Source organism: Neurospora hispaniola, assembly GCF_033458365.1.
Source record: "Neurospora hispaniola strain FGSC 10403 chromosome Unknown B0T23scaffold_7, whole genome shotgun sequence".
Taxonomy (NCBI): domain Eukaryota; kingdom Fungi; phylum Ascomycota; class Sordariomycetes; order Sordariales; family Sordariaceae; genus Neurospora; species Neurospora hispaniola.
The window spans coordinates 2,061,116-2,087,532 of NW_026944412.1; the positions used below are offsets into that span (position 1 = coordinate 2,061,116).

A 26,417-nucleotide genomic window follows, 5' to 3' on the forward strand; every position below is an offset into this window, starting at 1 on the left:
TCGCGACCTGGGCCAAAGTGAGACGCGATTGCGTTGTTGGACACTGCTTAGTACACTACCGTAGAGCCGGGTGCTGGGTAAATTAATTGTTAGTGTGCTCCATGCGGAGGTGTGCCAGCAGGGTTCACACTCCATCCCGTCACGGCAGGCACATGAAAGCTCCCATCACCGAAGCTGCCCGGCGGTGCATGAAATGGCAGGGATGGGCGTGTGGCCTGTGCTCCCGTCTTTCTAGCTGCCTGCCTGCCCCTGTTTTCCATTGTTGCGATGACGGACAGCCAGACACGCAGCCCAGGGTGAGCTGGAGAGCTCGAGCTCCTGCCGTACTACAAGGTGGGCTGAGCTTCCATGTGCTGGCGGTAGTGTACATGCACTGCTGGCTTTAATGGGCCGGGCCCGAAGCCAGAAGGAGTATCCCCCACCCGCTGCCCGCCGCCCTTGGAAGGCAAGCACCAATCCACGAACCGGATCTCAACTCAAAACAGCTGTGAATAGGCTCGCTGAACCATCAAGTCGACGATCCCTCTTTTCGGTCAATCAACTCCCCGTTCTCGTCCCGACCTTGGATGACAAACAGGGCGGCTGACTGTTGGCGACGACAAATTGCGACAACACAGGCAATTGCGCCTCCAGATTGCCTGCTCTCAACTCTGTTCTAACCACTGTAAACCAACCATCAACATCCCGCCGCAGCCTGGCGGTCCATCGCCCTCACCATGGTTGCGCCAGCTGTCCCCGAGTTCGTGATTCCCGTTTAGAGTTACAGTCCACCCTTTGTCTTGGGTCCTTCAACCAAGCGCACCTAGGCCGAAACTAACGTTTGATTTCACACAGGATCACCGAAGAGATACTGCATGAAGCGGTTGACACTCGTACCGAGTCTCTGAGCTCTCTCAGGGAGCTTGGCCCCCCCGACCTCGTACACCTGGTCAAGCAGCCCCTGAAGAACCCTGGAAAGCACGTACGTAACCAGTCTCTCCGACTTCATCCATATGCAACACGACAGCCATCGCTGACCTGCGCATCCATCAGTATGGTGTCTATCACCATGTCACCGGCGTCGACGCGTCCTCCTCGGCCAGTCTGGCTGCTTACATCAACACCCTGACCTACAAGGAGTTTGGCAATTCCGCCACTGCCAAAACCGTCGAAGGAACTTATTGGTAATACCACTCTTTGACCGACTGCGTTCTGGGCTATTCCTAACAATCCCTCGTTCTAGCTGTTACAATGCCTTCTCCCGCGTCGACATGCGTGTACACGCTCCCTTCCCCGGCTCCGTAGAGAGCTATTGCGTTGACGAGCGGGGCGAAAAACGAAAGGCGACCGACGAACTCTGGCTCGAAACATACCTCTGCAGTGTTCTCCGCGCATACTCGTATGCCGACGATGGAAGCGGCGAGACAATCAGAAAGATCATGGGCGTCCGGCGTTTCAACCCGGTTTCCAGTACCGAGACCGAACACAAATTCCTCAGCGCTGCCGAGCAGCTCTTCTTTAGGGGTACCACTCCCCAGCTGTTCACCCTGCGTACAAGCGATTTACTGACTCTCCTATAATAGGCTGGCAACTTGGGTCCGACTCCGTGGTGCAGGTGCCAAACAATGTCTCTAACCACTTGACAGCCGGCCTCCTAAAGTATTTCTCCACAACAGGACGCCACACTTCCGGTATCAATCTCTTTGAGAAGCTTCGGTCGCAAAACGTTGAAGTGGCTTCGCTCTTGGCAAAAGTGCTCTTCATGGGAAACGAGGAGGTGCAAGGAGTCCGTGTTTTGTACGAGGCCCTCAAGGAATCGCCCATGGATTACGTTATGCTTGATACCCAGGCCGAATTCCTTCTCAAAAAGGCCGAAACTGCCCCAACGCCAGAACTGAGGGAGGAAAGACTACGCATGGCTCTGGGCTGTGCAGACCGAAGTACGATAGCCGCTCCCAGTGAGTTCGGCACGTGGGCAAGACTGGCCCAGGTCTACGTTGCAATGGAGGATTGGGAGAATGCCTTGACCATCCTCAACTCGTGTCCCATGTTCACATACCAGGACAAGGATGCGCCTGTTATGCCAGAACCCAAAGACGTTAACCTACCGACCCTCCCAGAGACCAGGTTGGACGAAATCGACAGCGAGCCAGATTCGAGGTTCTCTGAGCAGGTCGACCCAAGTCTGCTTGGTCTTCGCGCCGCTGCGTATCGGGGAACGTTCAAGCAGGCATACAGCATTCTCACCGAGATGACTGCCAAGATTGGCTGGGATCAGCTTCTCAAGATCAGAAGCAACGTTTTTGTTATGGAAGACGAGTATCGAAACGAGAAGCAGGAGCCCTCTTACCCTGTCAAGCGCAATGCTAGCACCGATGCGCTGCGTGGAAGCCCGGATCATACTACGAATGGCGAAACCGCTCCCAAGGAGGGTGCCGAAACTGAAGAGGTTGAGGACGAAAAGAAGAATGCTACTTTGGCTGCTGAGCAAACGGAAGGCCTGGAGAGACCTCCTAGCGCTATCGACCCAGAGGTAGTCCGCAAGGCCGAAGAAAACGTACGTCTCCAAGCCGATGCTTCCCTTTGGCAGTTTACTCTGGACACGATGCTAACACATGATAGGGTGATAACGAGGATCACTTCTCTCGCCTCAATAACAAGCGTCTATGTGAACGGTGGTTAGACAGCTTGTTCATGGTCCTTTACGAAGATCTTCGCGTATATACCATTTGGCGCACCCAGATGGCTCAGTACAGAGCACAGAGTATGCAGTACAAAAAGTCGGCGGAGGAGTGGGAGATTCTCGGCAGTCTCGCAGAACGCCTACAGCATACGGACGAAGCGGTTGAGGCATACCGGGCGTGCTTGGGTCAGCGCTTCAGCCCCAAGGCTCTCACCGGTATTCTCAAGGTGTTTGAGAAGCAAAAGAGCACACGCGAGAGTGTCGCCGCTCTTATTAGGTTGGTAACTTGGCAGTATCGGTGGTACAGCGAATTCTCACCCGAACTACTACATACCATCCGGACACTCATCGAGGACGAGGGTGCTGTGAAGGTCAGGAGTATCATCCAAGCGACCAACCTGCCACAGAACGTGCTGGACTTGACGCATCACTATGCGGCGTTGTGTGCTACTTTCCGCAGCAGCGGGACCGACGGCTAGGTTGCTGGGGTTTGATGTTGGGGTGCTGCTGATGAAGTGATGGCTGAGAGACGACCATGGCCGTTTACATGTGGTATGGACGTATACATGATGCCTCTGCGTATGGAGAGCAGTCGCGGAGTTGTTCGTATGATAGCGAGTTTTATCATTAATAGAGAATTTGAGCGGCCTGATGAGACAAGATAAGCATTAAGTTCCGGTTGATCCTATCTAGACTCCTAGAGTCTTAGGTCTGTGGACTGTCGAGTGGCGGGAGGACCCCGGCTTATAGCGGTCCCCGTTTTAACTCCGGGGCGATTCCCAGCCCCGGTCATCGGGCCGGGCTACCCGTCCTTCCCGTCTTAGCTATGAGCCTATGACGGGACCTGCGCCAGTTGTCCCCAATCCGCTCCACAGAGCGGCGTCCCCCCACCATCTGGAGTTTGGCCGCCCAGTTCGCGCTTCGACCTTGGAACCTGCAGGAACTTGCATAAAGCTAGGTTGCTCTTCTTTGTTACCCCCGGAGGTGCGGGGCTATGGTACCTTATGGTGCCCATCAACGTCATTACACTACATAGAAGCGTGGGATGGAGAGCCCAAATCCGTCAGAGCCAGCTCGTAAAGTATGTAATACAAACAGGCACCAGAATGATGGAGAAGACTGCATTGGAACGGATAGGAATCGGCTCTCCACCGTTCGTGGGAGGAGAAAGTGGGGGTTGACTAAGAGAGGGGCTCCAAGCCTTATAAATCATGTTGAACTGCCCTTCCAGTCGTCGTTGATTCTCAATCATCCAAACTTTCTGTTGTCTTTCATGTTGCCTGTCTCACGCGCAATCTCCAGAATACCGAGCATCACAAAAACCACCAGACATTTCTTCAGTAAAACAAACACCATGGCTCCTCTGTAAGTACCTCTACTTTGGCGATGAAGTGCCAGGAGGAACCCCTCGAAGCAGCTCACCCAAGCTTACAACTGTCAACAGCAGCAAGACTCACAAGCTCAACACGGGCGACGAGATCCCCGCCGTTGGCCTCGGGACCTGGCAGTCCAAGCCTGGTCAGGTCGAGAAGGCCGTCGAGGCTGCCCTACGTGCCGGCTATACTCACATCGACACCGCGTATGCCTACGGTAACGAGAAGGAGGTTGGCCAAGGCATCAAGGCCTCCGGCGTCCCACGCGAGAAGATCTGGCTTACCACCAAGCTGGACAACGACTGGCACAAGCATGTCGCCGAAGCTATCGATACGTCGCTCAAGAACCTGGACACCCCCTACGTTGACCTCTACCTGATGCACTGGCCCGCCAGTCTTGTCAAGGGAAACACCAAGGAGGTGTACAACGACTGGGACTTTGTGGACACCTGGCGCGAGATGCAGAAGCTGGTTGACACCGGCAAGGTCAAGAACATTGGTGTCAGCAACTTTGGAGTCAAGAACCTAGAGAAGCTTTTGAGCGCCGAGAGCACCAAGGTAAGCTAAGATTGTGCTCTTCCTTTTCAAGTTTCGTTGTGAATTGATGAGGTCCTCACACATATAATTACAGATTGTTCCGGCCGTTAACCAGATTGAACTTCATCCTGGTAACCCATCCCCCCACCTCGTCGAGTATCTGCGCTCGAAGGGCATTCATGCTTCGGCCTATTCGCCCCTCGGTAGCAGCGATTCGCCGCTTTACAAGCTTAACAGCCTCACCAAGCTCGCCGAGTCCAAGGGCAAAACTGTGCAGCAGGTTCTCCTTAGATGGGGTGTCCAGAAGGGCTGGAGTGTGCTGCCTAAGAGCGTCACTGAGGAGCGTATCAAGGCCAACATTGATCTCGAGGGCTGGAGCTTGACCGATGAGGAGATTGCTCAGATTGATGAGGTTCACAAGGAGAACAGCTTCAAGGTCTGCGGCGATGACTGGTTGCCTGTTAAGATCTTCTTCGGTGCTGGTGACAGTGACTAAACGTCGTACACCGTGCAGCCAAGAGGATGCTGGCAAGATATTCCCCCCATAGATGAAAAATAATGAATAATGACATCAGAAAATGCTCGCTCGAGATTAATAACTGGCTATGCTCCGTGACCACACATCTGTGACATCCCTCCCGACCAACCCCGCTAACCCGCTCACATCATTGACTTGGTATGTACCACAAGAGTACGAACTCCACGCCAGACCCTCAGGCCAAGCAAAGACCACAGAGATTTCATCGCCCGATTATAACCCAACAAAGTCCCAAAACGAAGCCAAAGCCAGCCAGGCCTACAGCTTCGCTTTCTCCCTTAGCCCCCTCTCCTCCTCCTCCTCCCTAACCACCTCCGTCACAAACCCCCTCATCCTCCTCGCCAACTCCTCCCCCTCGTCCTCATCCAGATCCTCCCTTTTCCCCCTCCCAAACATGGTACTCGTAAACCTCTCAGCCTCCCTCAGCCCCGGCCTAGGAATGATATGAAAATGCATATGCTCAACAACCTGCGCAGCGGCAATCCCGTTGTTCTGGACCACGTTCCAGTCTTTAATCCCCGTCGCCCGCGTCACCGCTTCCGAGAGGATCCGTAGGTAGCGCCCCAATTCGGCGGCTTCATCGGGAAGCACGTCGGTGAGTTTGGCGGCGTGCCGGCGGGGGCAGAGTAAGAGATGGCCCGGGGAGAGGGGCATGATGTCGAGGAAGGCGATCAGGAGGGGGGTGGAGAGGAGGAGGAAGGTTTGTGGTTGGGGGGAGGTGGAGGTGGAAGGGGGGAAGGGAGAAGGAGGGGAGGTAGGGGGGTAGGGGGGAAAAGTTGAGGAGATGTGGCAGAAGGGACAATTGGGTTGGGTATCGGAGGAGGAGGTGGTGGTGTTACTGGCGCCGGCGCCTGACTTGGAGGCGGGAAGGCTGGGGTCGAAGGTGTTGGCGTCGGGGACGATGGAGCGTGGAGTTGGTGTTGCTGGTGGCTTCTTGTCGGTTGAAAAAGCCATGGCTGCAGTCTGGCGTATGACGTAGTGATGTGTTTGAAGAATTGTATATGTCAAGCCCCGAGTTGAACTTGAACTGAAGAAATACTCAACAGAAATCTCGACAAGTGCTAGAAGTGTAGTTGATCTCACTAAGTAGTGCTGCCGAAAATGATTGTTTGCTGAGTGCGCCCCGTAACCGAAGGACCAATGCGACAGAACGGCAAAATAAAAAGACACAAACAAGAAGAACGCCTTGCTCCGTGACAAATCCGAAAAGGAAACACCAGTAATGACTCTTGTATGATGATTTCAAGCTGATGACCAAATAGTAGCTCAGTGAGATTCGGGACGAAAGGCTCGGGGCGGGATCTTGAAAAGACCCCAAAGCCAAACACAAAGCACCGGGCCCGTTTCCCGTCCCTGTCTCACCTCCGCTTGCCGGCGGGATTCGACCCGGTAGTGTACAGTGAGGCGCCAGGGCTGCCGCAAACAACCTCGGCCTCCAAACTCCGCCGAAAACGTGGGGGAATTGCCTGCCGCGCTGACAGCTACCCACAGTGGAGTGGAGACCTTATATGACAGGGGTAACTTGCACTCGCAAAGTCCGAACGCCGCCTGCTTTTGTCACCCTTTGTCAAAGTCTGGAACTTTCTGCCTCAGCGTCCCGCCTTTTTTTACCTTTTGTTGTTCGCGTCCAGTTAAACTCGCCTGTGTAGGTAGCGCTCCGTCCCTCTCGTCGCAAACCACTCCACCGGTAATTATCCATCATCATCATCAACCGAACGACATCATTGTCGCATTTCGCTATACATCGTATAACAACGTCGTCGCCTCAACACGAATACAATCTTACACGTTACATAACCGTCATCCAATCTATCCGAGCAAACCCAACGACAAATAAACCCAAATTACAAATACCACACCACCCCCAACACAACACAAACAATCAAGATGTCTTCCCGCGAGCAGTACCAAGTCCCCAACTCCCAGGGCTTCACCACCGGCGCCTCCAACAACGACGGCAACAGCGGTGGCAGCAGCGTCATGTGGTACACTTGCGGCGACTGCGCGGTCCGCGTGCCGCTCGAGAAGGGCGCCCCTATCCGTTGCCAGAAGTGCGGTGCGCGTGTTTTGTATAAGGAGCGCACCAAGAGGTACGTTTTCTTGGGCTTACCCTGTAGAAGGTTCTGAGAAGGTGGGAGAGAAAAACATTGTGCTAATAACGGTTTGGGGGGTATAGAATGGTTCAGTTCGAGGCTCGGTAAATGGTTTCTTATTCGACTTTGTTCGACTTGGGGCCAATAAAGGAGGTGTAGAAAAGGGTCGCTCTTCCTCGATGCCGTATCGGGCTGAAGTTTTCATCCTATCTGGACCGGCCGGGATGTCCTGATGCCCAAGGACGGGAGCCGAGTCAGCCTTGGAGGCAACGGGAACATTTGTTGAGGGGAGCTGGGACCGTAGGAGACTCGAACCGTCGATATCTTGGTGTGATTTTGCACCATCAGCGGTGGCTTAGCATGGCCCAGCCTTGAACCTACGGCTTGTTGTGGTCAGAAGAAGGGAGATATCATATTCATCACAATATCATGATGGCGGCGTTCTGGGAAATATCGGTAGACTTGTGGGAATTTATACAAAGAAAGCATTGCTTTTCATCATCGTCATTATCACCTATCACCAGCAAATAGATCCGCTCTGTGATGCTTCTCATTATTGATCATGTTTTTGCCACCTAAAATATTGGTATGGTATCACTCTGAAAACGCCGGTTGTATGCTAATTCTCCCTCCCTCTGAATCACTTTTCTCGCCAGCATTGCTCCATAAATCCTTTCCTTACCAATGGCCAATCTCATCACCTCTGGCTGTGGAGGTACTTTGCAAAACTTGCGTCGGCCAAAACCGAATCATCTTCGCCCTGCATGGCAGCGGCGTACCTCGCCTGCAATCCCTCGCGGTCATACTCGTCGTTGGGGTCGTCACCATATTCCTCGTCGCTGCTCTCCTCGTCCGTGCTCAACGGCTCGGGGGCCTCTTTATCATTGACGTCACCCACTGTGACGTCGCCCGCCGCGTCGCCCATCGACATTCCCTTCATCATTTTGTTGAGTTCCCTCTCCCGAGCCTTCTTCTTGTTCTCTTCCCTTTCTTCACGCCTCCTCTCGAGCTCAGGCTGGTAGTCGCGCTTGAACTCCTCTGCCTTCTCCTGAACCGCGGCAAAGAACTCATCAATGCCCGTCCCGTACAGCGAACTGACGCCCACAACGTTCAGATGTGCGTAAAACTCCTCCAACATCAGACTCATGCTGTTCAACAGCGAGCCCATGTATCCGCTGCCCGTGCCCATGCCATCGCCGCTGCCCTCCGCTCCGCCAAACGCGTTGTTGGTCTCGTCCTCCTGCAGCGCAGCCTGGAACGCATCATAGTCGGTCATCCACTCCTTCGCAAAAGCCGGGTCCTTAACGTCCGACTTGTTGAACACCAGAATCATGGGCAGCTTGGTCTTGTAAAGGATACTGCAGGCGTACAGCATGTTGCTCATGAAGGTCGACGTCGAGCTCGTCCGGGGGGTGTCGATGATGTAGGCGATGACGGTGGGGAAGGATGATGCGAGCGACTCAAGGAGAATCTGGCCCGACGCGGACCAGACGAACACCTCGATCTGACCCGGCGTGTCGACGAGGATGTGCTTGATGGGCGTGTGCGTCGGGTCGTCGGGCTTGGGCGCCGTGCGCTTCTCGAGCAGGCCGAGGACCTGGTCGACTTTGGTGGCGAAGAGGTTCAGCGATGTGAGAATGCCGCCGTTGGGGCCGAGGTTGTACTGCTTCATCACCTCCTTGTAGTTGACCGAGTCGCGGATGTCAATGTTGCTCTCGAAGGGCGAGTGGGTGACTGCTGGGTCGAGGTTGATGACATAAGGGGGCTCCTTCTTTCCGTGGAGATGGGCATTGATTTGTTGCATAAAAGTTGTCTTGCCGGATCCTGGGGAACATGGTCAGCTGGATGATTCCGCTTGCGGTTGGGAAAAGCACAGAACATGAGCATGCGTAGACCTACCTGCCATGCCAACGCAGACGATGGCAACAGGCTGGTCAGCCTTGGCGGCAGACGATGCCGAAGTCGAAGCCATTGTGCAACAGCTATGCACGGGTGTGTGGAAGATTGTTTGGTGATCTCTGTGTTATCTGTCGGATAAAATCAAGGTTGTTGCAGATTTCAGTTTGCGCAGAGATGGTGTTGTGATGAATCTCGGGAAGAAAGTTTCACGGATGTCGTAAGCGGCGGGGTCACTACCGTAAGGATGGTGGTCATAGGTGGTTGCGACGGAGTGAATGTCCGGGGGCCACAGAAGGGCAACACTGCAAGAAAAAAAACAAAAAAGTCCATTGATCGCCTGGCGTAGCGGGCGGAAAGGTTCCATCAAGGCATGAGTGGGGTGAAGGGTAGGTAAGGCTTGGCATTTTGTTTTCCCCAAAGTGAAATGACTGAAACCTCGAATATTGGTCTCTTTTCGTTCTCTCACCCATCCATCTTCCAACTACGTCTTTATGTTCCTCGATATCCAATCCATATCCGGCCGGCTTGCATCTCACCCTTCATTCTGACCAATGTTTGAATAAATCCGTGGGCGACCTGGACCCCATTAGCATGCATATATTGACAGCCCATATGGCATGCTTGACAGCTTCTTGTTCTCAGCCGAGCCGATGTTAATCTACGAATATTACAGCCCTCAACCGCAATAGCTAATCGACCTGGTAACTTTGCGGTCCTGTTATTCAAGCTATACCGTGGTATCATGGGTGCCTGGATATTTTAGGATCTGAACGGCTGGATGGAATAGCACTTGCCGCGGGCAGACAAGCCCCGAAGGCTTCATCGACCTCACAGACTATTGTTCAATGAGGTCTGTCCACTTGTCCAGTTTTCACTAATCCTTTCACGCCTAGCAACGAAGCCGGGTACGGATGCTTTTTGAACGTTTCGCGGAGTCGTCGAGTGGCAATTTGATAATGCTGAACGAGACCGGGATAAGCGATGGGAGAAGAGGCGTCTCACGTCATCTTCGGATAAGGTCAGGAACTATAGGCAGGATGCTGGCGGGGGCTATTCACCAATGCCAATGACCGCTAAACCCATGTTAAGCGTATGGTCGGTGGTCCCGCGCTGGGGAGTGGGCGCAGTCGGTGGCCTCTTATTGCGTCAAAATTCTTTCCCAAATGGTGGGTGATGGGAGCTGCGTCTGTGAAGTAAGCCACAAACGTAATGGCAAGATCCGTCTGTTCGGCACTACCAGGAGGCAGCGTGGCCGGGGACCAAGCGGCCATCCACGAACTGCCCCTCATGATACTCAGCCCTACCAACCTACCGCTTCCACGTTCCATCCATTATACTCCAAGCTGACCCCCAAGATCCCTTTGGATTCTCTCCCTTCCACTTCTTCTCTTGTTTCATCTCTCGTCTCCTACCAGGGCCAGATTCATCATTCGACCTGGGCCAATTTCCAGCGACTCACCAAATCCAGGCTTCGGAGATCGGCTACTGTACTCTGCCAACACCTCTATAGAGGTGTATATAATTTCATTTATCGGTGTTACATATCTGCTCACAGCACCCAATGTCCACCATGTTGCGCAAGAAGGAAGCCTTCACTGTTATCACACCCATCCCGGGCTTCATTCCACGACAGTTGGCCATCGACATCCTTCATTCTCATTCTGAAGTTATTACTCTTAACCCTCTTGTCCTCGACCACAAGCCCATCGCGGCCCCCCAGGATGCAGAAACAGACGAGTATTATGCGACATGGTACGAGATCACCGAACGAGTCACGATTCTGCCTGGAATTGGGAGGATGGGAGCTACAACCATCAAGTTCAACGGCTGCTTTCACGACATGCCATGGGGTCTTCAGACTCATATATACGCCCCCATGAGCGTTGACCTTCGCAACACCTATCGCATCGCCGGTAATCAACCAAACTTTGAGCCTCCAGAGCCACTTGAGATGGGGTTATCAGCTCTTGGGGCACCGTCGGATGGGTTATATCTTCGTGAGGATATTGAGATCAAGTGCAGTCGCACTGTCATGAGCTTTGTCAAGTCGCAAATGAAGAAGGCGGGTGGGGAAATGGTGAGACGCATCATCAAGAAGGCCGAGTTACTGGATGCTGGCGTGCTTCAGGCTATGATCGAGGACGGAAAGCTGAAGACGTTCAACCCGGCCGACAAGAGGAATACAGTCCGACGACCGGCTGTGGCTTCTCCGGGCCCTCAGTTTTCGCCTACATTTGCCAGCTCATCGGCCTCTGGTACACCACCTCAGTCTCCCGGTATTCCCTACCAGATCCCGCGACCGCTATCTGCTACTCCCAGTCAACACCGGTCAAGTACTCCTGGATCCTACCACCGTCCTAACAGCTACGGAAAGGCACCCGCTGCTTTCGGCTATGGAACCCCGAATGGACCACAGGAGCTGTCTGTCACCAACCCTGAACCGGTCTCAAATGGTCCGATTGAGATGCCAGGCGACTTCTACCATGCACCATCAAACCTTCAGCCTCAATCTCTGCCATCTTCCAACCGAAATTCCAGTCAGTCGTACTCGTCCGACCGGCCACAAGCAAGCCCGAACCCATCATTACGCAGCGGGTTCCCGTCTCCCGCTTTGGACAAGAATTTCGGACTACAGACTCACCAGGAAACGTCCGAGGAGCACAGGGAGGAGGCTTTGAAGAAATTAGACCCGCGTATCCCACATCCGTCTCACTACGCTCCGTATAACCCAGCGGATTACGGTCCCGTGGACCCGTTAAAAGTTCCTGGCAACCAGTATGGACACAGTCCACAGGCTCAGCAGCTGTATAAGAACACATACACAAGGTGATGGAACAGGAACGAATTTAACAGGTTTTTTTTTTTTTTTTTTTTTTTTTTTTTTTTTTTCAACGTGGCTTGACATTGGATGATAGACAGGCAGGTGGCAATATCTAGTTTTTTTTTTAATTTTTGTTTTTATTTAAATTATTATTTTTTTTTTCTTTTTGGATCTTCGTATACCCATTCGCTTTTTTCTTTGCTATATTATGTATGATATGTATACAGACATCTAACTTTCTGTGATGATGAACACTTGGACAAGAAAACAAAAAGGGTTGGCGTGCTGGTCTATTGTCAAGGCACTTCAAGGTTCGATAAGATCAGATCAATGTAATTTTTCACTTTGTAAGCGCCAAGTTGACAGAGCATTGTCCCGTAGGCCCAACCAAATATCCTCTGCACCTCTTCCAGGCAGCAAGACTCTAATCGATGTCACACCCGTTCATAACAGCATGTGCGTGATGTGCTAGAAGATCAGATGCAACTGCATACTTGATTGCCAAGAATGCTCTTGATGAAATTACTCTTCCTCTTCTCTCCCGAACGCAATCATTGTGCCGATGGTTGTTGAGAATCGAAATCGAGGATTTTTGAGCGCATATCAACTTGAAATCACGAGTTCGGCTACGTAAAAATGGATCTGGGAGCAGTATCGTGATATCGAGAGTTGGCGGCACAAAAACTGGACTTTCGATTCTTCCTATCCATCGGAGGGTTATCAGTCATCAACACTCTGAAGACTACAAATGGCTTCCGGTGCAGCTAAGCTTAGGCTTCGTTTAGTTATCTTCCCATTGAGTTCACATAAAGCGTGCCAGCGGGTACCGTTTTGCTGCTGTGTCATACAGACAGTGGTGAGGGTGGCTCAAGACATTACACGTCTAGTACCAGTGATAAATGGTAGAAGTCTAAAAGTGAAAATGGCCAAGCTATGCAACAGGATGTTGATAATGTTGACGTATAGTAAGAGGACCACTACCGTGGTCATTCGGATAATCTCATACATCTTTACCTCAATAAAACGTTCAATGCTTGTTGGGTAGAGGTTGTCGTGGGATCAGATGGAAGTGAGGTTGCTGATAGAGATATGGAATGGAATGTTACCTCTTGCGGTTAGTGTCAGCAGCAGGAATTGGCGCTTTCAGGTGTCCCGCTAAAATACGTCACTCCACTGCAGCGTCCTCTATAAACCATCAACCGATCAAACTTGTCATGCAGTAGCCTCGACTGAACAACAACCGATTGCCCCCAATCGAAATCTGCCAGTATGGACAGCTTGGAAGACTTTGAGAAGCAGCTCGCTGCGGAAAGGGAGGAGCGCGAGCGCGCAAAAGAAAAGGAACAACGGCGCAAGCACAAACATCATCATCATCGCCGCGACAGATCATCAGACCGCGACCGCGACCGAGCTGGGAATAGGGACAAGGACACAGAGAGAGACAAAGACAGACATAGAGATAGGGACAGTGACCGCCACCGATCACATCGATCTCGAGACGACCACGACGAGGAAGATGACAAGGACGGACACCGACACAAGCGATCGCGCCATTCGCGTCATGACGACCACCACGAAGAAGAATCGCGGCACCGGCACAAACACAGGGACCGTTCGAGTGATAGGTACAGGGAGCGGGATAGGGAGCATAGAAGTGACCGCAGGCGTAGCACTAAGGACACGAAAGACCTTAAACCGACAGACGCCAAAGAGGACCTCCCCTTGCCGGACGAGGAAAAGGCCCCCATGGACGTCGACAAACCGGCGCTTGTTCGCGACTCTTGGATGACAGCACCATCTGCGATAGATGTCGATTACGTTCAACGAGGCAGGAAGAGGAGCCCATCGCCAAAAAAGGAAGAGCCAAAACGGGTTCTACACGAGAGGGAAGTCAATAGAGGATTAGCTGAGATGGAGAACTGGTCCATGCCGGTTGAGCGAGGCATTGAGAGAGGGCAGGAACCTCCACGGAAGCGAGAAGTCAACTACACATTTGGTGACGAAGGATCGCAATGGCGAATGACCAAGTTAAAGGCAGTTTACACGACGGCGGAGCAGACGGGTAAGACAGTCGAGGAGGTTGCTCTCGAGCGTTTTGGAAGCCTGGAAGAATTCGACGAGGCCCGAGAAGAGAAGATCGAGGTGGACAGGAGGAAGCTGTACGGTGAGGGCTACGCTGGCAAAGAGAAGCCAACAGGCGAGTTATACGAAGAGCGTGTGGCAAAGATGCGTTCCCAGCGACCCGAATCGCCAGACCGCGAAGAATCATCACCGCCCGCACAAGGTGTCATCATCGAGGATCAACTACAAAAAGCGCCTCCCATCGACCAATCGACCCTCAACCGCATGCGCGCCGCCCTTATGAAGGCCAAACTTCGCAAGGCCCCAGAGGCCGCCAAGCTCGAAGAGGAGTATAACGCCGCCATGGCCGCCTTCCAAGCCGGCAACGCCTTCCAGGCAGGTAGCGTGTCCGGCGCCGCCGTCGTCCTCGACGCCTCGCACAACCGCATGCTAGCCGGCCCGCGCGGCGAAGTCGTAGCCGTGACCAACACCAAGCGGGGTCGTGAGCGGGGCACCGTCGTCGAAAACGAAGACATGAGCATCGACGACATGGTACGCGAAGAACGGCGCACGCGCGGCCAAGCCGGCGGCGAAGGCCTTCGTCTAGCCGAGCGCATAGCCAAAGACGCCAAATTCGACAACGACCTCGAGTACCTGGACGAAAACGCGGCCAAGCTGGCCAAGCGCGTGCACAAGAACGAGGCCTCGCTCAAGAACGTAGCCGTGGCCGAGTACAGGAAACTCAACCGCATCCTCGACACCTGTCCGCTGTGCCACCACGAAGAGCAGGCCCCTCCCAAGAACCTACCAGTCGCGCCTATCATCTCCCTCGCCACCCGCGTCTACCTAACCCTCCCGACTTCCCCCGAACTAACGGGTGCCGAAGGCGGCGCCTTGATCGTCCCCATCAGCCACCGCACCAACCTGCTCGAGTGCGACGACGACGAGTGGGAAGAAATCCGCAATTTCCAAAAGTCGCTCACGCGCCTCTACCACGAACAGGGGCGCGAGGTGCTCTTTTACGAGAACGCTGCCGCTCCCGGGAGGAGACTACACGCCGCCATGATGGCCGTCCCCATCCCCTGGGACCTGGGCGACACCGCGCCCGCCTTCTTCCGGGAAGCGATGCTCTCAGCCGACGACGAGTGGGCGCAGCATAAGAAGGTGATCGATACGGGCAAGGCGGCGCGCGAGGGCGGCATGGGAAAACTGGCGTTTAGGAGGAGTATTGCCAAGGAGATGCCGTATTTTCATGTGTGGTTTAATCTGGATGGGGGGTTGGGGCATGTGGTGGAGAACTCGGAGCGGTGGCCGAGGGGCGATTTGTTTGCGAGGGAAATCATTGGCGGAATGTTGGATTCTGAGCCGGATGTTATCAAAAGGCAGGGGAGGTGGTCGAGGAATGATGAGAGGGTTGACGGGTTTAAGAAGAGATGGAGGAAGTTTGACTGGACGCGGGTGCTTACTGAGGGGGCTTAATATGCATTTCGGTGGTTATGATTGATATCGTCCGTCCTAATTAGAGCTTAGGATATCGTGTTAAGGCAACCCTTCATATTTTGACTAAATATACATAGTGTTTTGGACCAAGCTTCCTGCAGTCACCGGGTATCTTCATATCGCGACATGTACTTCCAGCACAACATACTGCGCTCAATCGAACGGGTATTGGTTTCAACATTTTATCGTGTTTTTGTTCGCTTTTAACCAGAAATATCGCCTCGCTACGTTCATGTCATAGATCCTTAACCCTCCTCAGCATCCATATGATCACGGCCGCCACCCTGGCCGTTTCCGCGCTTCCTCTTCAGCAAGCCACCGTGCTTGCCCTGATTCTCCATCAACGACTTCATCTCGTTCCTGGCATGGCGTTGCGCCTCCTCGACGCGGGGCTTAAACACCATAACCTCGTCCTTCTCCAGAGGATACTCATCGAGCTTGTGACCGAGAGCAGCTTCGATTCGGAGCCAAATTTCGAGATCACTACATTATGGTTAGGCTCACCGTTCTCGGTAGAATAAGGCGGGGCGGGATGTGAATCTTACTATTGTGTGACAATGCTGATAGCATGACCAGACTTGCCCGCACGAGCAGTACGACCGACACGATGGACATAGGTCTTGGAGTCCTGAGGAAGATCGTGATTGATGACGCAGTCGACGTTAGGAATATCGAGACCACGGGCAGCAACATCGGTAGCCACGAGGATCTCACGGGAACCGGCGCGGAACTTATTCAGGGCACCGAGACGAGCAGACTGCGAGAGGCCACCGTGGAGAGGGATGGCGCCCATACCGAGGGTGCGGAGCAGGATCGCAATGCGCTGGGTTTCTAGCACGGTTCTGGTGAAGATGATGATGGTCTGGCCCGCGAACTCGTTGCAGAGGTAGACCAGGTAGGTGTCCTTGTGCATGTGCGGGATGAAGACGTAGTTGGACTTGAGCGTCGAGACGGTCGCGTACTTGTTGGAGGATACGCTGACCTTGAGGGGGTCCCGCAACGAGGCGCGCTGCAGAGACTCGACCTTGCTGGACATGGTGGCGGAGAAGAGGAACGTCCGGCGCTCGCGGGGAAGGAACTTGAGGATCTTTTCGAGAATTGGACCGAAATCCATGTCGAGCAGACGATCGGCTTCGTCCATGACCAGGTACTGCATGGAACGCAGACTGAAGCCCTTGGTCTTCTCCAAGTGGTCGAGCAGTCTACCGGGAGTCGCGACAATAACGTGGGGCTTCTTGCCGAGAGCAATCGCCTGTGTCACCATGTCCATACCACCCAAAATCAGAGCGCATCTTAGCGAGATCAAGCTACCGAGCGCTTCAAAGGCTTGGGCGATCTGGGCTGCAAGTTCTCTTGTGGGCGCAAGGACGAGGGCGAATAGAGGGGCCGGCTTGTCGAGGAGCGCTTGTAGGATGGGAAGGGCAAAGGCTGCTGTTTTACCGGAACCAGTCTCGGCAATACCAATGATATCGCGGTTTTGGAGGGCGAGGGGAATCGACTGTTCTTGAATGGGGGTCGGGTTCTTGTATCCGAGACGTTCGCAAGCTTCGCAGAGGGCGTCGACAATTCCCTGTGTAGGACATAGGTTAGCACCGCTTCTTTACTTTTTTTGGTACAGCACTGGCATGGACCAGCCTAGTTGACAAGTAAACATACAAGATCCTTAAAGGTCTTCTTAACAGTCTCAACCTCCTCCTGTTCCGGGGCAACGTCGAGAGTCACGGAGTCCTCTTCTGTCGAGTTGGTGGCGGGAGTTGACTCCTCTGTTGGCTCTGGCGCATCTTGTTTCTTTTCCGTCTTCTCTGCCTTCTTGGTGCTGGACTTGTCCTTGGTCGACTTATCCTTGACCTTCTTGTCTTTTTTCAGCTCGGGTGCACTAGGAGCAGCCGCCTTTTTGAGGACGCTGGGCTCGTCAGAAGTTTTCCTCCGTTTTGTCGACATGATGGTCAGTGATAGCTATGGTAAATAATGGGAGTGGACCGACGGTGTTCGCTACGAAGGGCGGATGGACTTCCCAGTGAACTTTTATGTCACTTTCCATTGATCTTCCCCAAATTTCCAGGCTTATCGGTTGGCGGGTCCTGCACGATAAGCCCCTGCCCCACCGAAATTTTTGTCAGAATGGGCCATTGTCCCAAGCTTCTCCATCAGGGACGGCCCCCCATTGACATTTGCCTGCACAGTTCTGCTTCAGTGTTCGAGTCTGCCAGTTACAGACCTTTAAATCAAATCATCACCACCACCACCTCCCTTTTCACCATACACATCACCCACCAACCGACAACTCACCCATACATTCACAATGGCCAGGAAAAGAGTCAAGAAGAGAACCCATGTTGGCGCCAAGAACCCCGTCTCTTCGGCGGCCCTCAACGGCCATGCCGACCGCAAGGACCCCAAGAGCATGGTCATCCGCATTGGCGCCGGCGAAGTAGGAACCAGCATCAGTCAATTGGCCACCGACGTCAGGAGAGTCATGGAGCCCGGTACCGCGACCAGGTTAAAGGAGAGAAAGGCCAACAGACTGCGCGACTACGTTACCATGTGCGGACCGCTAGGCGTTACCCATCTTTTGCTCTTCTCCAGATCCGAGTCCGGAAACACCAACCTCAGACTTGCTATTGCTCCCCGGGGCCCTACATTCAACTTTAGAGTCGACAAGTATTCTCTCGCAAAAGATGTGCGGAGGGCGCAAAGGCATCCCAAGGGTGGCGGCAAGGAGTTCCTCACTCCCCCATTGGTATGTTATTGTCAACCTACTCTTTACATATGGAGCATGCTAACGGTGTAATTTAGTTGGTCATGAACAACTTCACAGATCCTAACACCGACGCAAACTCCAAGGTCCCCAAGCACCTCGAGTCCATCACGACGACTGCCTTCCAATCCCTCTTCCCTCCCATCAACCCCCAGAGGACCCCTCTCAAGTCGATTCGCAGAGTATTACTTCTCAACCGCGAGAAGTCGCCCGAGAACGACGGCTCATTCATCATCAACTTCCGTCACTACGCCATCACAACAAAGGCCGTCGGCATGTCCAAGCCCCTCAGGCGGTTGAACGCCGCCGAGAAGCTCATCAAGTCCAAGAGCAGGAAAGGCGGCCTCCCGAACCTCGGCAAGCTCCGCGACATTTCAGAGTTCATGATCGGTGGAGAAGATGGCCAAGGCTACATGACGGACGGCACAAGCGGCAGCGAATACGACACCGACGCCGAGATTGAGATCCTAGACCAAGGCCCGAAGAAGGTGAAGAGCGCCAAGGCTCGGGCTGCCATTGCGGCGGTGGAAGCTGCCGAAGAGGAAGAGGAGGGTCATGACGACAACGTTGAGCGCAGGGCAGTAAAGCTCGTGGAGCTCGGACCTCGTATGCGGCTACGCATGACCAAGGTCGAGGAGGGCATGTGCTCAGGAAAGGTACTGTGGCACGAGTACGTGCACAAGACCCAGGAGGAGATTCGGGAGCTCGAGAAGAAGTGGGAACAGAAGAGGAGGGAGAAGGAGGCACGCAAAAAGCAGCAGAAGGCGAACGTGGAGAAAAAGAAGGCCGAGAAGGCTGCCCACAAGAAGGCGACCGGCGGAAAGAGCAAGGACGACAGCGACGACGAGGACGAGATGGACATGGACGACTACCCGTATGACAGCGATATGTACGATGCCGAGGACGGGTTTGACAGCGAGGGACTGGCTGGTGATGCTGAGGAGCAGGCCAATACCAAGATGGAGCAGGACGGCGAGTGGGAGGACGAGGAGGAGGAGATTGCCCAGGAGGCACAGGCGAAAGGAAAGAAGAAGCCGGCTTTGAAATGACGGACGTATTGAAGTAGTGTACGTGGATCAGACTCGGTTTCCTTTTTTTTTTTTGTCCATATTCATGTCATGTTTTACGGTTAGCATATGCCCTCAATCACTGGGCCGGTATCTTGGGAATAACCCTTCATCGGAAAATAGTATTGGTGTTGGTAGCAAAGAGAGACATATACCAGGTTGTTCGAAGAAGGTCTATAGGTCTAGGTTCCTCGCAGCTTCATAGTATGAGACAGTCACTTACCTCGCTCAGACCGCTGTCAACAGCAACATTGTGTCAACACACCCATCAACTGTATGATCATCCTCACTGTGCCCTCCCTTATCCGCTCTCTGCCACACCCACGGTCTCAGTAACACCCTTCTCCTACTAAATGAACCTTGGCAAGATTCACCAGATTTGCACCGGTCTGTAACGGTGTAACCCGTGGTTGCATCACCCATCCTCTCCCGGCTCTAAGGGTAAGGGGAAAAAAAAAATTAGAAAAAAAAAAAAAAAAAAAAAAAAAAAAGGCGGGTGACGGCACAACAGCAAAGTGGCAGGTTTCACACGCTTCAGAGTACGATGATACGCGACCTCAGCGACACGAGTACAGACGGAGGGAACAGGACCGAATGGGATGGATTTACTACTGTACTGTCAAGGACCACAAGTTGCTGCCGGTACCCTATGTGTAAGGTGTCGTGGTGTGGTCGTTGAAGTGGCTCGGTGGGAATTGCTTCTTTTTTTTTCTTTTCACATAACCTAAACGTCTGGATAGGTGTCTATTTACTCCTCGTTTTCTTCGCTCTGTTCTTTGTGTTGTCGTTGCCGTCGCTGTTGTGTATCCCACCCACCCATCATTCACTTTCACTTTCACTTCCACTTTCACTTCCACTTCCTCAGGCAAGCCAGGCACTTATCAACGACCAGCCTCTCGGCGACTCGTTGCCGTGGGGTCCCATCTGGAGTGCCATCCGTGAGGTGCGTGCATGCGGTGCCCGTGGGAGGTGGTTCGAACTCGAGTGGGCAATGGCTTGATATGATCCCATTCATCATGAATTTTTATAGGGGGGTACAGGAGTGGATGTAACTTTGTTGCTGCACCTTCGGAAAGGACCTTCCGTACTTCCGTACCTGTCTGCCGTATATACGCTCGGCTGGGTTTCGGACTTAAGGGACCGAGACAGCACTTGGGAGGCTGGGCTAAACGAATAAGGGGTGAGGGGGGGGGATCATCTTCTTGGCTCTTGTGGCTTGTTCTACTTGGAGGAGAAGATCTGTTCAAGCTTGAAGCTCGTTTGGGTAAGCTCGTCGGCTATGTTTGTTCATGGCTGGAAGGTACTTGGAGGCGCATTTTTGTCCGGAGATGGTGTTTTTCGTTGATGATCACGATTTTGGTCACTGAGATGAAGCAAATTTTGTTCATTTAAATGTTGTGATATTTCACGCCCTCGAAATATCGGGCATCTATGTAAATCTGGTGATAGCGAATCTTCAAGTGCTAACACGTCGAATGAAGATGAAAATGAGGGAAAACATGCGGCGCAGAAGCTGGCGATGGGCATTTCGTCCTGCTTTCGCCTCCCTCTCCCCCCTCTTTCGTGTATCCTGACGATGCAGAAATAAATCGGGCCTCGGCCAGTGTGACTTCTCGCACCATTCTTCCAAAGCGACACAAACAACACCCGTGGTTGTCCGTTCTTCAAGATATCCCCAGGATAATATCCAAAACAAAATCGCATGGCTCAGACTGCGCGCACGCAGTCATGCAATGCTTCTGACGCTGATGCATATTCCCATCCGGGTCCCATGGTACTCCCAAAAAAAAACCAAAACAAAAGAAAATCAGCCCCGTCCGATGACTTGGGCCCCAAAACGCCGAAAACACCATCCCCCAACAAGAACGCTAAATCGTCGTAAATCATTGCATGATGATCGGGCTCAAGATCGTTTGTCGCCTCAGTCGATCAGTTTCGCCGTCGCCGTCATGTCGTATGAATGCGTCGGCGGCGGAGAGCAGCGATGAGATCACAAAACTCGCTCGCTCACTGCCTCTGCTGAGCCTCATACGCCCTAACAGCGCGCTCCAGCTCCTCAAGACTGCCACGGTCACCATAGGCGTCCGCCAACATGTTTGCGCGGCGCTGCCTCTCCAACTCGGCTTGCTCCATGGCCGCCACGCGCCGTTGCATTTGGGCTTCACGGTAGGTGCTGATGCCGTAGCCAATGGCAGCGATGCCTACTAGGGGTGGAAGCCTTTAGAGGGGAAATGTGTTAGTTTAGATTACAAGATGGAGAGGGGAAAAGGGTGGTCTGCGGGGAAGTGGGACAAGACAAGACTAACCATTTGAGACCCTTGGAGGATTTGTGGGAGGCTTGGTAGAGGTGGGGGAGGGAGCTGGGGTAGACGCGAGCGGAGGTGGTGAGGAGGCGGGCAGGTTGTTGGCGGTTCATTTTGGCTCTTTGGAATGGTGTTCTTGATTGAACTTGTTGTTGTTGCTCACTTGGTGTAAGAACGGCGACAGCGCTCGGGTGGGCTTGTTGACTGTTGTTGTAGTGGATGATGATGATGATGATGTTTTTGATGTTGTAATAAGTGACTGATGCGTCTTGGTATCGAATAAATAAATGATAGATGGGCTTGCACGTGTGATATATCGATGGATGCTGATGATGATCTCTTCCTTTCGAAAAAGGAGGGAAGTGACGTCTTCTTATGTATTTCCAAGATGGGTTATTGTTGACGTCCTGTGGATCCTATCGACGGCAGGCCTAGCTCATAGCAGCGGAGTCCTCGAGCGTGAGATAGCGTGGGGAAGCGGAGACTCCAAGAAGGGCCAAGGCAGGGCAGTGTGCAGATCGGGTTGCGGAGTTTGAACAACGTATGTAAGACGAGATTGGGAACACTTTTAGTCGCCAGGGGGGAAGAGATGCTCTGATGTGTTCAGCGATCACCCTTTCTCTGTTGTTGATGGGCACGAGTCAGGTATATGTATCCTTCTCCCCTTCTGTCCCTTTCGCATCAGGGTGTGTAGGTTGGGTAGGTAGGTAGATAGCCAATATGGAATGCAACACCAGGCTCTCGTTCATATGCAAAAGCAGGCCTGTTAACCAAGGGGGGAGTCGGCAATCCGTAAGATCATTCCTTATGGTGGTATGGAAGGCATCTGAGGGCATCCCATGGTGGGGTGATTAGTTTGATGGGTGGTGTCACCAGCTGTTTATTATTCCCGGTTCACCCTCCATTGTCGTCTCTCTCTTTGACCACCCACTATCCCCAGACGTTCACTGGCTAGTGCGCCCTTGTTGCCGTCGCTCGATTGGCCGGGGACTGTGGTCAACTGTGGGGGGACAGCAGCGCCAAGTTCAAGCGCCAAGCCGAGGGTCAACACCCTCGTTACACAAGCCGTATGCCCGGAAGCGGCCGCCAGCTGCACGCACCCCAGACGGCTCCTGCAGAAAGTGCGTGGCCACCACCGCGGCCACTGAGGTGACTGCCTGACGCCGGGCTCTCTCGCTGTCAACTGCCATATGTCAACATCCCATCCCTACACTGAGCCTGGCCGGTCGCAATGCGCCCAGTTCTGGACAGGATGAAGCCACATTCCAAAACCTGCATGTGTGAGAGAAGATGCAAGCAAGGAACGGATTGGCCCGGCGTCTAGGGAGATCTGTATGGATGGGAAACAAGACTGGGTCGAGAATCGTGCCATTTTAGCACCATCTCAACTAAAACGATCTCGCCGCCCACGATCTCAACACCACCGCGAAATTGGAAAATAATGTCAACAAAGACCCCTTTTTTCCGTCTGTACCTCCCTCCCAGCGCCCAGCGGTTGCGGTGAGGTCTGGCCATACCCACGGCAACTTCGAGACGTTAACCGAACTGAAGCCCGACACAAGCAAGCTCGGCCTCAAACGGAGTCCCGAAGAACCGAGCTGGATAGAGTGGACCTCGTGAAACTTCTCTCGTCAAAGTCCTCGTAAAAGCTTCACGGGCTTCCCCAGTTACTGTCGGTGTTGGTTTCCCCCCGATGCCCGTCGTCTCTGTCTTCGTCATAGCCACGCGATGGGAGGAGGTCATCACTGGTCCTTCGTCATGGTGTTTTGTTGGTTTCCACTTCACCTCTGTTCAAAATAACACTGCCCCTAACAATTTCCTCCTCCGCTGCCAACAACAACCGACGCTAACTGCCAGGCTTTCTTCTGGACCCCCTTCGTCAACAACGTCGTCACCGCCGCCAAGCGGTGATGATGTAAGTCTTGGCTCTGCACCAAAGCCCCAAAGGGTCCATTTTCCTGCCTTTTCAGGGAAATCAGGGTCCCGCACTAGGCCCACCGGACAACTCCCGTTTTTTACTGACGATGGCGATCGCTTCCATTGACGTTCTTGACGTCTTCTGCTCCCCTTTTCCCGCCTTGCAATGCTCCAAGTCGAGATTCGGAACCGCCCGATTGACATAATGACAGGTCGCTGCACACAGTACGGAAGTGCTTCGTTCATTGCCATGCTCAAAGCTGCGCATCATGGCATATGCTGAAGAGAACACGAGGATGCTCACTTGCATACAAGAAACGAGGACGCCAGGCGTCTCTGCGATCATCGGATACGCATCACATGAAGTCGTCCGACATGATTCGGTCTTTCCACCTTGAGAAACTCTGCCATGCCCGCGCCTGCGCGTATCTACATAGCATGGCATTCTCTCCATTTAGCTCGCACGTGCGCCTCGTGCTGCACATCTGATATGGGATTTTCAGGTCGTGTTTGGGAACAGCATTGCCATGATTGCCATCCTCATCACCACCACCATCGTCATCGCAATCCTTCAGATCCTCCACTGCAACACCCCTAGGCCCCTTATGTGAGGGTTAGGGTCTAGCACCGCAGATGGTACTCCGGCTTGTCTGGATCGATTCATCACATGTCATCGACTGGACGGATTATTTCACTGGGAAGTCGACTCTTTCATATTGATCTTCACGATGAAACGATCAAAGCACATGTTGAGCGAGCTTGGGTCTTGATCTTGTGACCAGCAACCCGCAATTCGTGATCAATTTCGGGTAACAACACTCGACCGCTCATGTCACCACCAGGCACGAACTCAATGATTTCGAAGGCCCTCCTTATTAATTACTTGTGGATGTTTGCGGCTGAAGGCCTGAGATTGAGCTTGCTTACTACTGTCCGGATGTAGGGCCAGATCGCTCAGCCTCACCCTCCCACATATTTGGAGTTGGCCCAGGCTACGTTAGGATAACTTTCAAATGCTTCAAGGATGGGTTTCAAACTTTACAAGGTTTCAGGAAAGAAAGAAACATTTGATACAAATACTAATCCTCCAATAAGCGAATCCAAAACCTAGACAATCCAAACGCTTAGTAACTTGAAACAAATCGCCGGAGAATCCCATCAACAGTTCAACCGCCCGCTTCTACGACCCGGGGCACTCCGTCCCCGTCAGGCACCCGGTGCCTTGTGCCGCGCCGAACCGTAACCAGAACCGGAACCATTTCCCACCTCCGACTTCAAAATCTCCAACCCTCTATCCAAATCCCCAATATTCATCATCATCATCATATTTATACATTGCATGTCATCGTTCCTCCCCTTGTCCATTTCGCCGATTGATAACCCCGTCCCATCCCATGTCAAGTCCCTGACTTGATCATCTTGCTTAGAGGTAAGCGATTTTCCCGTCACACCGCTCAGGCTGAGCTTAGTGGGTCTCAAACAGTAGTCGTAGGCGTAGGCGGGACCGGGACGGTAGCCGTAACGGTAGGCTTGGGCGGGGGACCGGTGGGTTTAAGTGGCGGGCTAGGGACCGGAACAGTAGCGGTCGGCTTGGGAGGCGCGGGAGGCGGAGGCGGTGCGCTACCGGTGCCGATGGGCTTGGGTGGTAGGGCCGGAGGAGCGGTGCCGATAGGCCTGGCGGGCAGGGGAGGCGGAGGCGGGGCGATTCCGGTGCCGAGGGGTGGGGGAGGCCCGGGAGGCGGGGGCGGGGCGATTCCGGTGCCGAGGGGAAAGGGAGGCCGGGGAGGCTGAGGCGGTGCGATCCCGGTGCCGAGGGGCATAGGGGGCCGGGGAGGTTGAGGCGGGGTGCTACCAGGACCGATAGGCCTGGAGGGCAGGGCCGGAGGAGCAGTGCCGGTGGGCTTGCCGCCGGCTTGAGGGAAGGGGGCGCCGAGGGCGCCTTGGAATGCGGCAGCCGTGGCAAGGAGGGTGAGGAGGATGCGCGTCATTTTGACGACTCTATATTTCAGGACGACTCTCTATTTTGGAGGATTCGGCGTAGGTTGGTTTCTTGGTAAGTAAATGAGAGATTTGGATGGACTGGTTTGGCTTGATGAACTTGACTCTGCTGACCTCAATTGTTAACGACATTGGGAGGTTCATGAAGGGGTTGTTATACTCATGGAGGCGAGTCTCCTTTCAAGCCCGCTTGGTAAACTCTAGTGTTTCATACTCAAACGCTCGCCTGTATTCGATAGCGGGAAGGTAACATCCGGTATCATCATAGCCATAGCAGCTTGGCTTGCCTACCTGCCGCCTCGGAGTGAGCAATGCCATTTTCCTTTCTTGTTGTTGTCTCCCATCGTACTCTCCCGCGATCTTCACTCACGATATCGAATGGCTCAAGCAAGAGGTGTGCATGAAACACAATCAGATGAGGCTAAAGTGATGCCGGCCCCCAGTCAGACTCTATCGAATTCCTGGGTATGTTAGAAGTATGCCTGCTACCCGGACCACGTTATCCAATCATCCCAAAGCCAGGTCTGTAGTGATTATTGTGAGACGTGAGATCGACTATCCCGTTGCAATTGGGGTGGTGCGATCGGTCGCATGTATTTCGTGACGCTTATTCAAGCGAACTTTTCGCCGTCTACAGTCACCGGCCGCTCTTCGCCATTACACTCACTCTACTTCCCATATTGCGCCCTGGCCGTGAATACTTCTTCCCTAATACTTTACTTAAGCCGCGAGCATATTTAACTCTCCTGTGCAATGGTCTGATGTAACGATAACAGCCGCGATCCGAAATCCTCCTTAACCTCACACATCTACATACTAACTTTAAAATAAACTTTAAGGTTACGAAGAAAGGATCCATTCAAGCCTCCCGCAGGCCGGCCATCAAGTCT

The 26,417-nt window shown here is 53.3% G+C and overlaps 11 protein-coding genes across 11 annotated transcripts; 6 read left to right on the forward strand and 5 right to left on the reverse strand.

Moving 5' to 3' along the window:
* Window positions 1-289: 289 nt before the first annotated feature.
* On the forward strand, window positions 290-3,348 carry B0T23DRAFT_456044 (Chs5p-Arf1p-binding proteins-domain-containing protein). The gene is made up of 6 exons (XM_062841258.1): window positions 290-739; window positions 835-961; window positions 1,033-1,163; window positions 1,223-1,503; window positions 1,563-2,536; window positions 2,602-3,348. Exons 1-6 carry the CDS (start codon window positions 717-719, stop codon window positions 3,139-3,141), a joined length of 2,076 nt encoding a protein of 691 aa, XP_062690064.1. The 5' UTR covers window positions 290-716; the 3' UTR covers window positions 3,142-3,348.
* Window positions 3,347-5,149, forward strand: B0T23DRAFT_386972 (NADP-dependent oxidoreductase domain-containing protein). Its single transcript, XM_062837655.1, has 3 exons — window positions 3,347-4,027; window positions 4,107-4,593; window positions 4,667-5,149. Exons 1-3 carry the CDS (start codon window positions 3,708-3,710, stop codon window positions 5,066-5,068), a joined length of 1,209 nt encoding a protein of 402 aa, XP_062690065.1. The 5' UTR covers window positions 3,347-3,707; the 3' UTR covers window positions 5,069-5,149.
* On the reverse strand, window positions 5,114-6,266 carry B0T23DRAFT_218419 (HIT-like domain-containing protein). Its single transcript, XM_062833688.1, has one exon. It carries the CDS (start codon window positions 6,062-6,064, stop codon window positions 5,369-5,371), a length of 696 nt encoding a protein of 231 aa, XP_062690066.1. The 5' UTR covers window positions 6,065-6,266; the 3' UTR covers window positions 5,114-5,368.
* Window positions 6,267-6,672: 406 nt separating this feature from the next.
* Window positions 6,673-7,742, forward strand: B0T23DRAFT_386974 (uncharacterized protein). Its single transcript, XM_062837656.1, has 2 exons — window positions 6,673-7,200; window positions 7,287-7,742. The coding sequence occupies exons 1-2, from the start codon at window positions 6,998-7,000 to the stop codon at window positions 7,309-7,311; spliced, it is 228 nt and encodes a 75-aa protein (XP_062690067.1). The 5' UTR covers window positions 6,673-6,997; the 3' UTR covers window positions 7,312-7,742.
* B0T23DRAFT_386975 (uncharacterized protein) lies at window positions 7,743-9,430 on the reverse strand. The gene is made up of 2 exons (XM_062837657.1): window positions 9,103-9,430; window positions 7,743-9,027 (listed from the first exon to the last, which is right to left on the reverse strand). The coding sequence occupies exons 1-2, from the start codon at window positions 9,173-9,175 to the stop codon at window positions 7,901-7,903; spliced, it is 1,200 nt and encodes a 399-aa protein (XP_062690068.1). The 5' UTR covers window positions 9,176-9,430; the 3' UTR covers window positions 7,743-7,900.
* An 825-nt stretch (window positions 9,431-10,255) lies between these two features.
* B0T23DRAFT_218529 (uncharacterized protein) lies at window positions 10,256-11,956 on the forward strand. Its single transcript, XM_062833689.1, has one exon. The coding sequence runs from the start codon at window positions 10,664-10,666 to the stop codon at window positions 11,930-11,932; it is 1,269 nt and encodes a 422-aa protein (XP_062690069.1). The 5' UTR covers window positions 10,256-10,663; the 3' UTR covers window positions 11,933-11,956.
* A 1,168-nt stretch (window positions 11,957-13,124) lies between these two features.
* B0T23DRAFT_218537 (CwfJ C-terminus 2-domain-containing protein-like protein) lies at window positions 13,125-15,596 on the forward strand. The gene has a single exon (XM_062833691.1). It carries the CDS (start codon window positions 13,193-13,195, stop codon window positions 15,461-15,463), a length of 2,271 nt encoding a protein of 756 aa, XP_062690070.1. The 5' UTR covers window positions 13,125-13,192; the 3' UTR covers window positions 15,464-15,596.
* On the reverse strand, window positions 15,597-17,478 carry B0T23DRAFT_218536 (ATP-dependent rRNA helicase rrp-3). The gene is made up of 3 exons (XM_062833690.1): window positions 17,141-17,478; window positions 16,030-17,054; window positions 15,597-15,967 (listed from the first exon to the last, which is right to left on the reverse strand). The coding sequence occupies exons 1-3, from the start codon at window positions 17,423-17,425 to the stop codon at window positions 15,730-15,732; spliced, it is 1,548 nt and encodes a 515-aa protein (XP_062690071.1). The 5' UTR covers window positions 17,426-17,478; the 3' UTR covers window positions 15,597-15,729.
* Window positions 17,479-17,635: 157 nt separating this feature from the next.
* Window positions 17,636-19,749, forward strand: B0T23DRAFT_364332 (Brix domain-containing protein). The gene is made up of 2 exons (XM_062836337.1): window positions 17,636-18,224; window positions 18,281-19,749. Exons 1-2 carry the CDS (start codon window positions 17,787-17,789, stop codon window positions 19,289-19,291), a joined length of 1,449 nt encoding a protein of 482 aa, XP_062690072.1. The 5' UTR covers window positions 17,636-17,786; the 3' UTR covers window positions 19,292-19,749.
* Window positions 19,750-21,164: 1,415 nt separating this feature from the next.
* B0T23DRAFT_218582 (uncharacterized protein) lies at window positions 21,165-21,989 on the reverse strand. The gene is made up of 2 exons (XM_062833692.1): window positions 21,616-21,989; window positions 21,165-21,527 (listed from the first exon to the last, which is right to left on the reverse strand). Exons 1-2 carry the CDS (start codon window positions 21,723-21,725, stop codon window positions 21,317-21,319), a joined length of 321 nt encoding a protein of 106 aa, XP_062690073.1. The 5' UTR covers window positions 21,726-21,989; the 3' UTR covers window positions 21,165-21,316.
* Window positions 21,990-25,004: 3,015 nt separating this feature from the next.
* On the reverse strand, window positions 25,005-25,795 carry B0T23DRAFT_446894 (uncharacterized protein; the record flags this gene model as incomplete). The annotated part of the gene is made up of 1 exon (XM_062840979.1): window positions 25,005-25,795. The coding sequence occupies exon 1, from the start codon at window positions 25,515-25,517 to the stop codon at window positions 25,005-25,007; it is 513 nt and encodes a 170-aa protein (XP_062690074.1). The 5' UTR covers window positions 25,518-25,795.
* Between the last annotated feature and the right edge of the window lie 622 nt (window positions 25,796-26,417).

Coding starts and splice junctions, on each gene's coding strand:
- B0T23DRAFT_386975 (XM_062837657.1), bottom strand. CDS start 9,175: ATGGCTTCGACTTCGGCATCGTCTGCCGCCAAGGCTGACCAGCCTGTT. Junction 9,028..9,102: donor CGTCTGCGTTGGCATGGCAG/GTAGGTCTACGC, acceptor CATGTTCCCCAG/GATCCGGCAAGACAACTTTT.
- B0T23DRAFT_386974 (XM_062837656.1), top strand. CDS start 6,998: ATGTCTTCCCGCGAGCAGTACCAAGTCCCCAACTCCCAGGGCTTCACC. Junction 7,201..7,286: donor TATAAGGAGCGCACCAAGAG/GTACGTTTTCTT, acceptor TGGGGGGTATAG/AATGGTTCAGTTCGAGGCTC.
- B0T23DRAFT_218582 (XM_062833692.1), bottom strand. CDS start 21,725: ATGAACCGCCAACAACCTGCCCGCCTCCTCACCACCTCCGCTCGCGTC. Junction 21,528..21,615: donor TCCTCCAAGGGTCTCAAATG/GTTAGTCTTGTC, acceptor TCCCCTCTAAAG/GCTTCCACCCCTAGTAGGCA.
- B0T23DRAFT_218419 (XM_062833688.1), bottom strand. CDS start 6,064: ATGGCTTTTTCAACCGACAAGAAGCCACCAGCAACACCAACTCCACGC.
- B0T23DRAFT_218537 (XM_062833691.1), top strand. CDS start 13,193: ATGGACAGCTTGGAAGACTTTGAGAAGCAGCTCGCTGCGGAAAGGGAG.
- B0T23DRAFT_386972 (XM_062837655.1), top strand. CDS start 3,708: ATGGAGAGCCCAAATCCGTCAGAGCCAGCTCGTAAAGTATGTAATACA. Junction 4,028..4,106: donor ACAAACACCATGGCTCCTCT/GTAAGTACCTCT, acceptor AACTGTCAACAG/CAGCAAGACTCACAAGCTCA. Junction 4,594..4,666: donor TGAGCGCCGAGAGCACCAAG/GTAAGCTAAGAT, acceptor ATATAATTACAG/ATTGTTCCGGCCGTTAACCA.
- B0T23DRAFT_218529 (XM_062833689.1), top strand. CDS start 10,664: ATGTCCACCATGTTGCGCAAGAAGGAAGCCTTCACTGTTATCACACCC.
- B0T23DRAFT_218536 (XM_062833690.1), bottom strand. CDS start 17,425: ATGTCGACAAAACGGAGGAAAACTTCTGACGAGCCCAGCGTCCTCAAA. Junction 17,055..17,140: donor AGAAGACCTTTAAGGATCTT/GTATGTTTACTT, acceptor TGTCCTACACAG/GGAATTGTCGACGCCCTCTG. Junction 15,968..16,029: donor ATCAGCATTGTCACACAATA/GTAAGATTCACA, acceptor ACCATAATGTAG/TGATCTCGAAATTTGGCTCC.
- B0T23DRAFT_364332 (XM_062836337.1), top strand. CDS start 17,787: ATGGCCAGGAAAAGAGTCAAGAAGAGAACCCATGTTGGCGCCAAGAAC. Junction 18,225..18,280: donor AGTTCCTCACTCCCCCATTG/GTATGTTATTGT, acceptor GGTGTAATTTAG/TTGGTCATGAACAACTTCAC.
- B0T23DRAFT_456044 (XM_062841258.1), top strand. CDS start 717: ATGGTTGCGCCAGCTGTCCCCGA. Junction 962..1,032: donor TGAAGAACCCTGGAAAGCAC/GTACGTAACCAG, acceptor CGCATCCATCAG/TATGGTGTCTATCACCATGT. Junction 1,164..1,222: donor ACCGTCGAAGGAACTTATTG/GTAATACCACTC, acceptor CCCTCGTTCTAG/CTGTTACAATGCCTTCTCCC.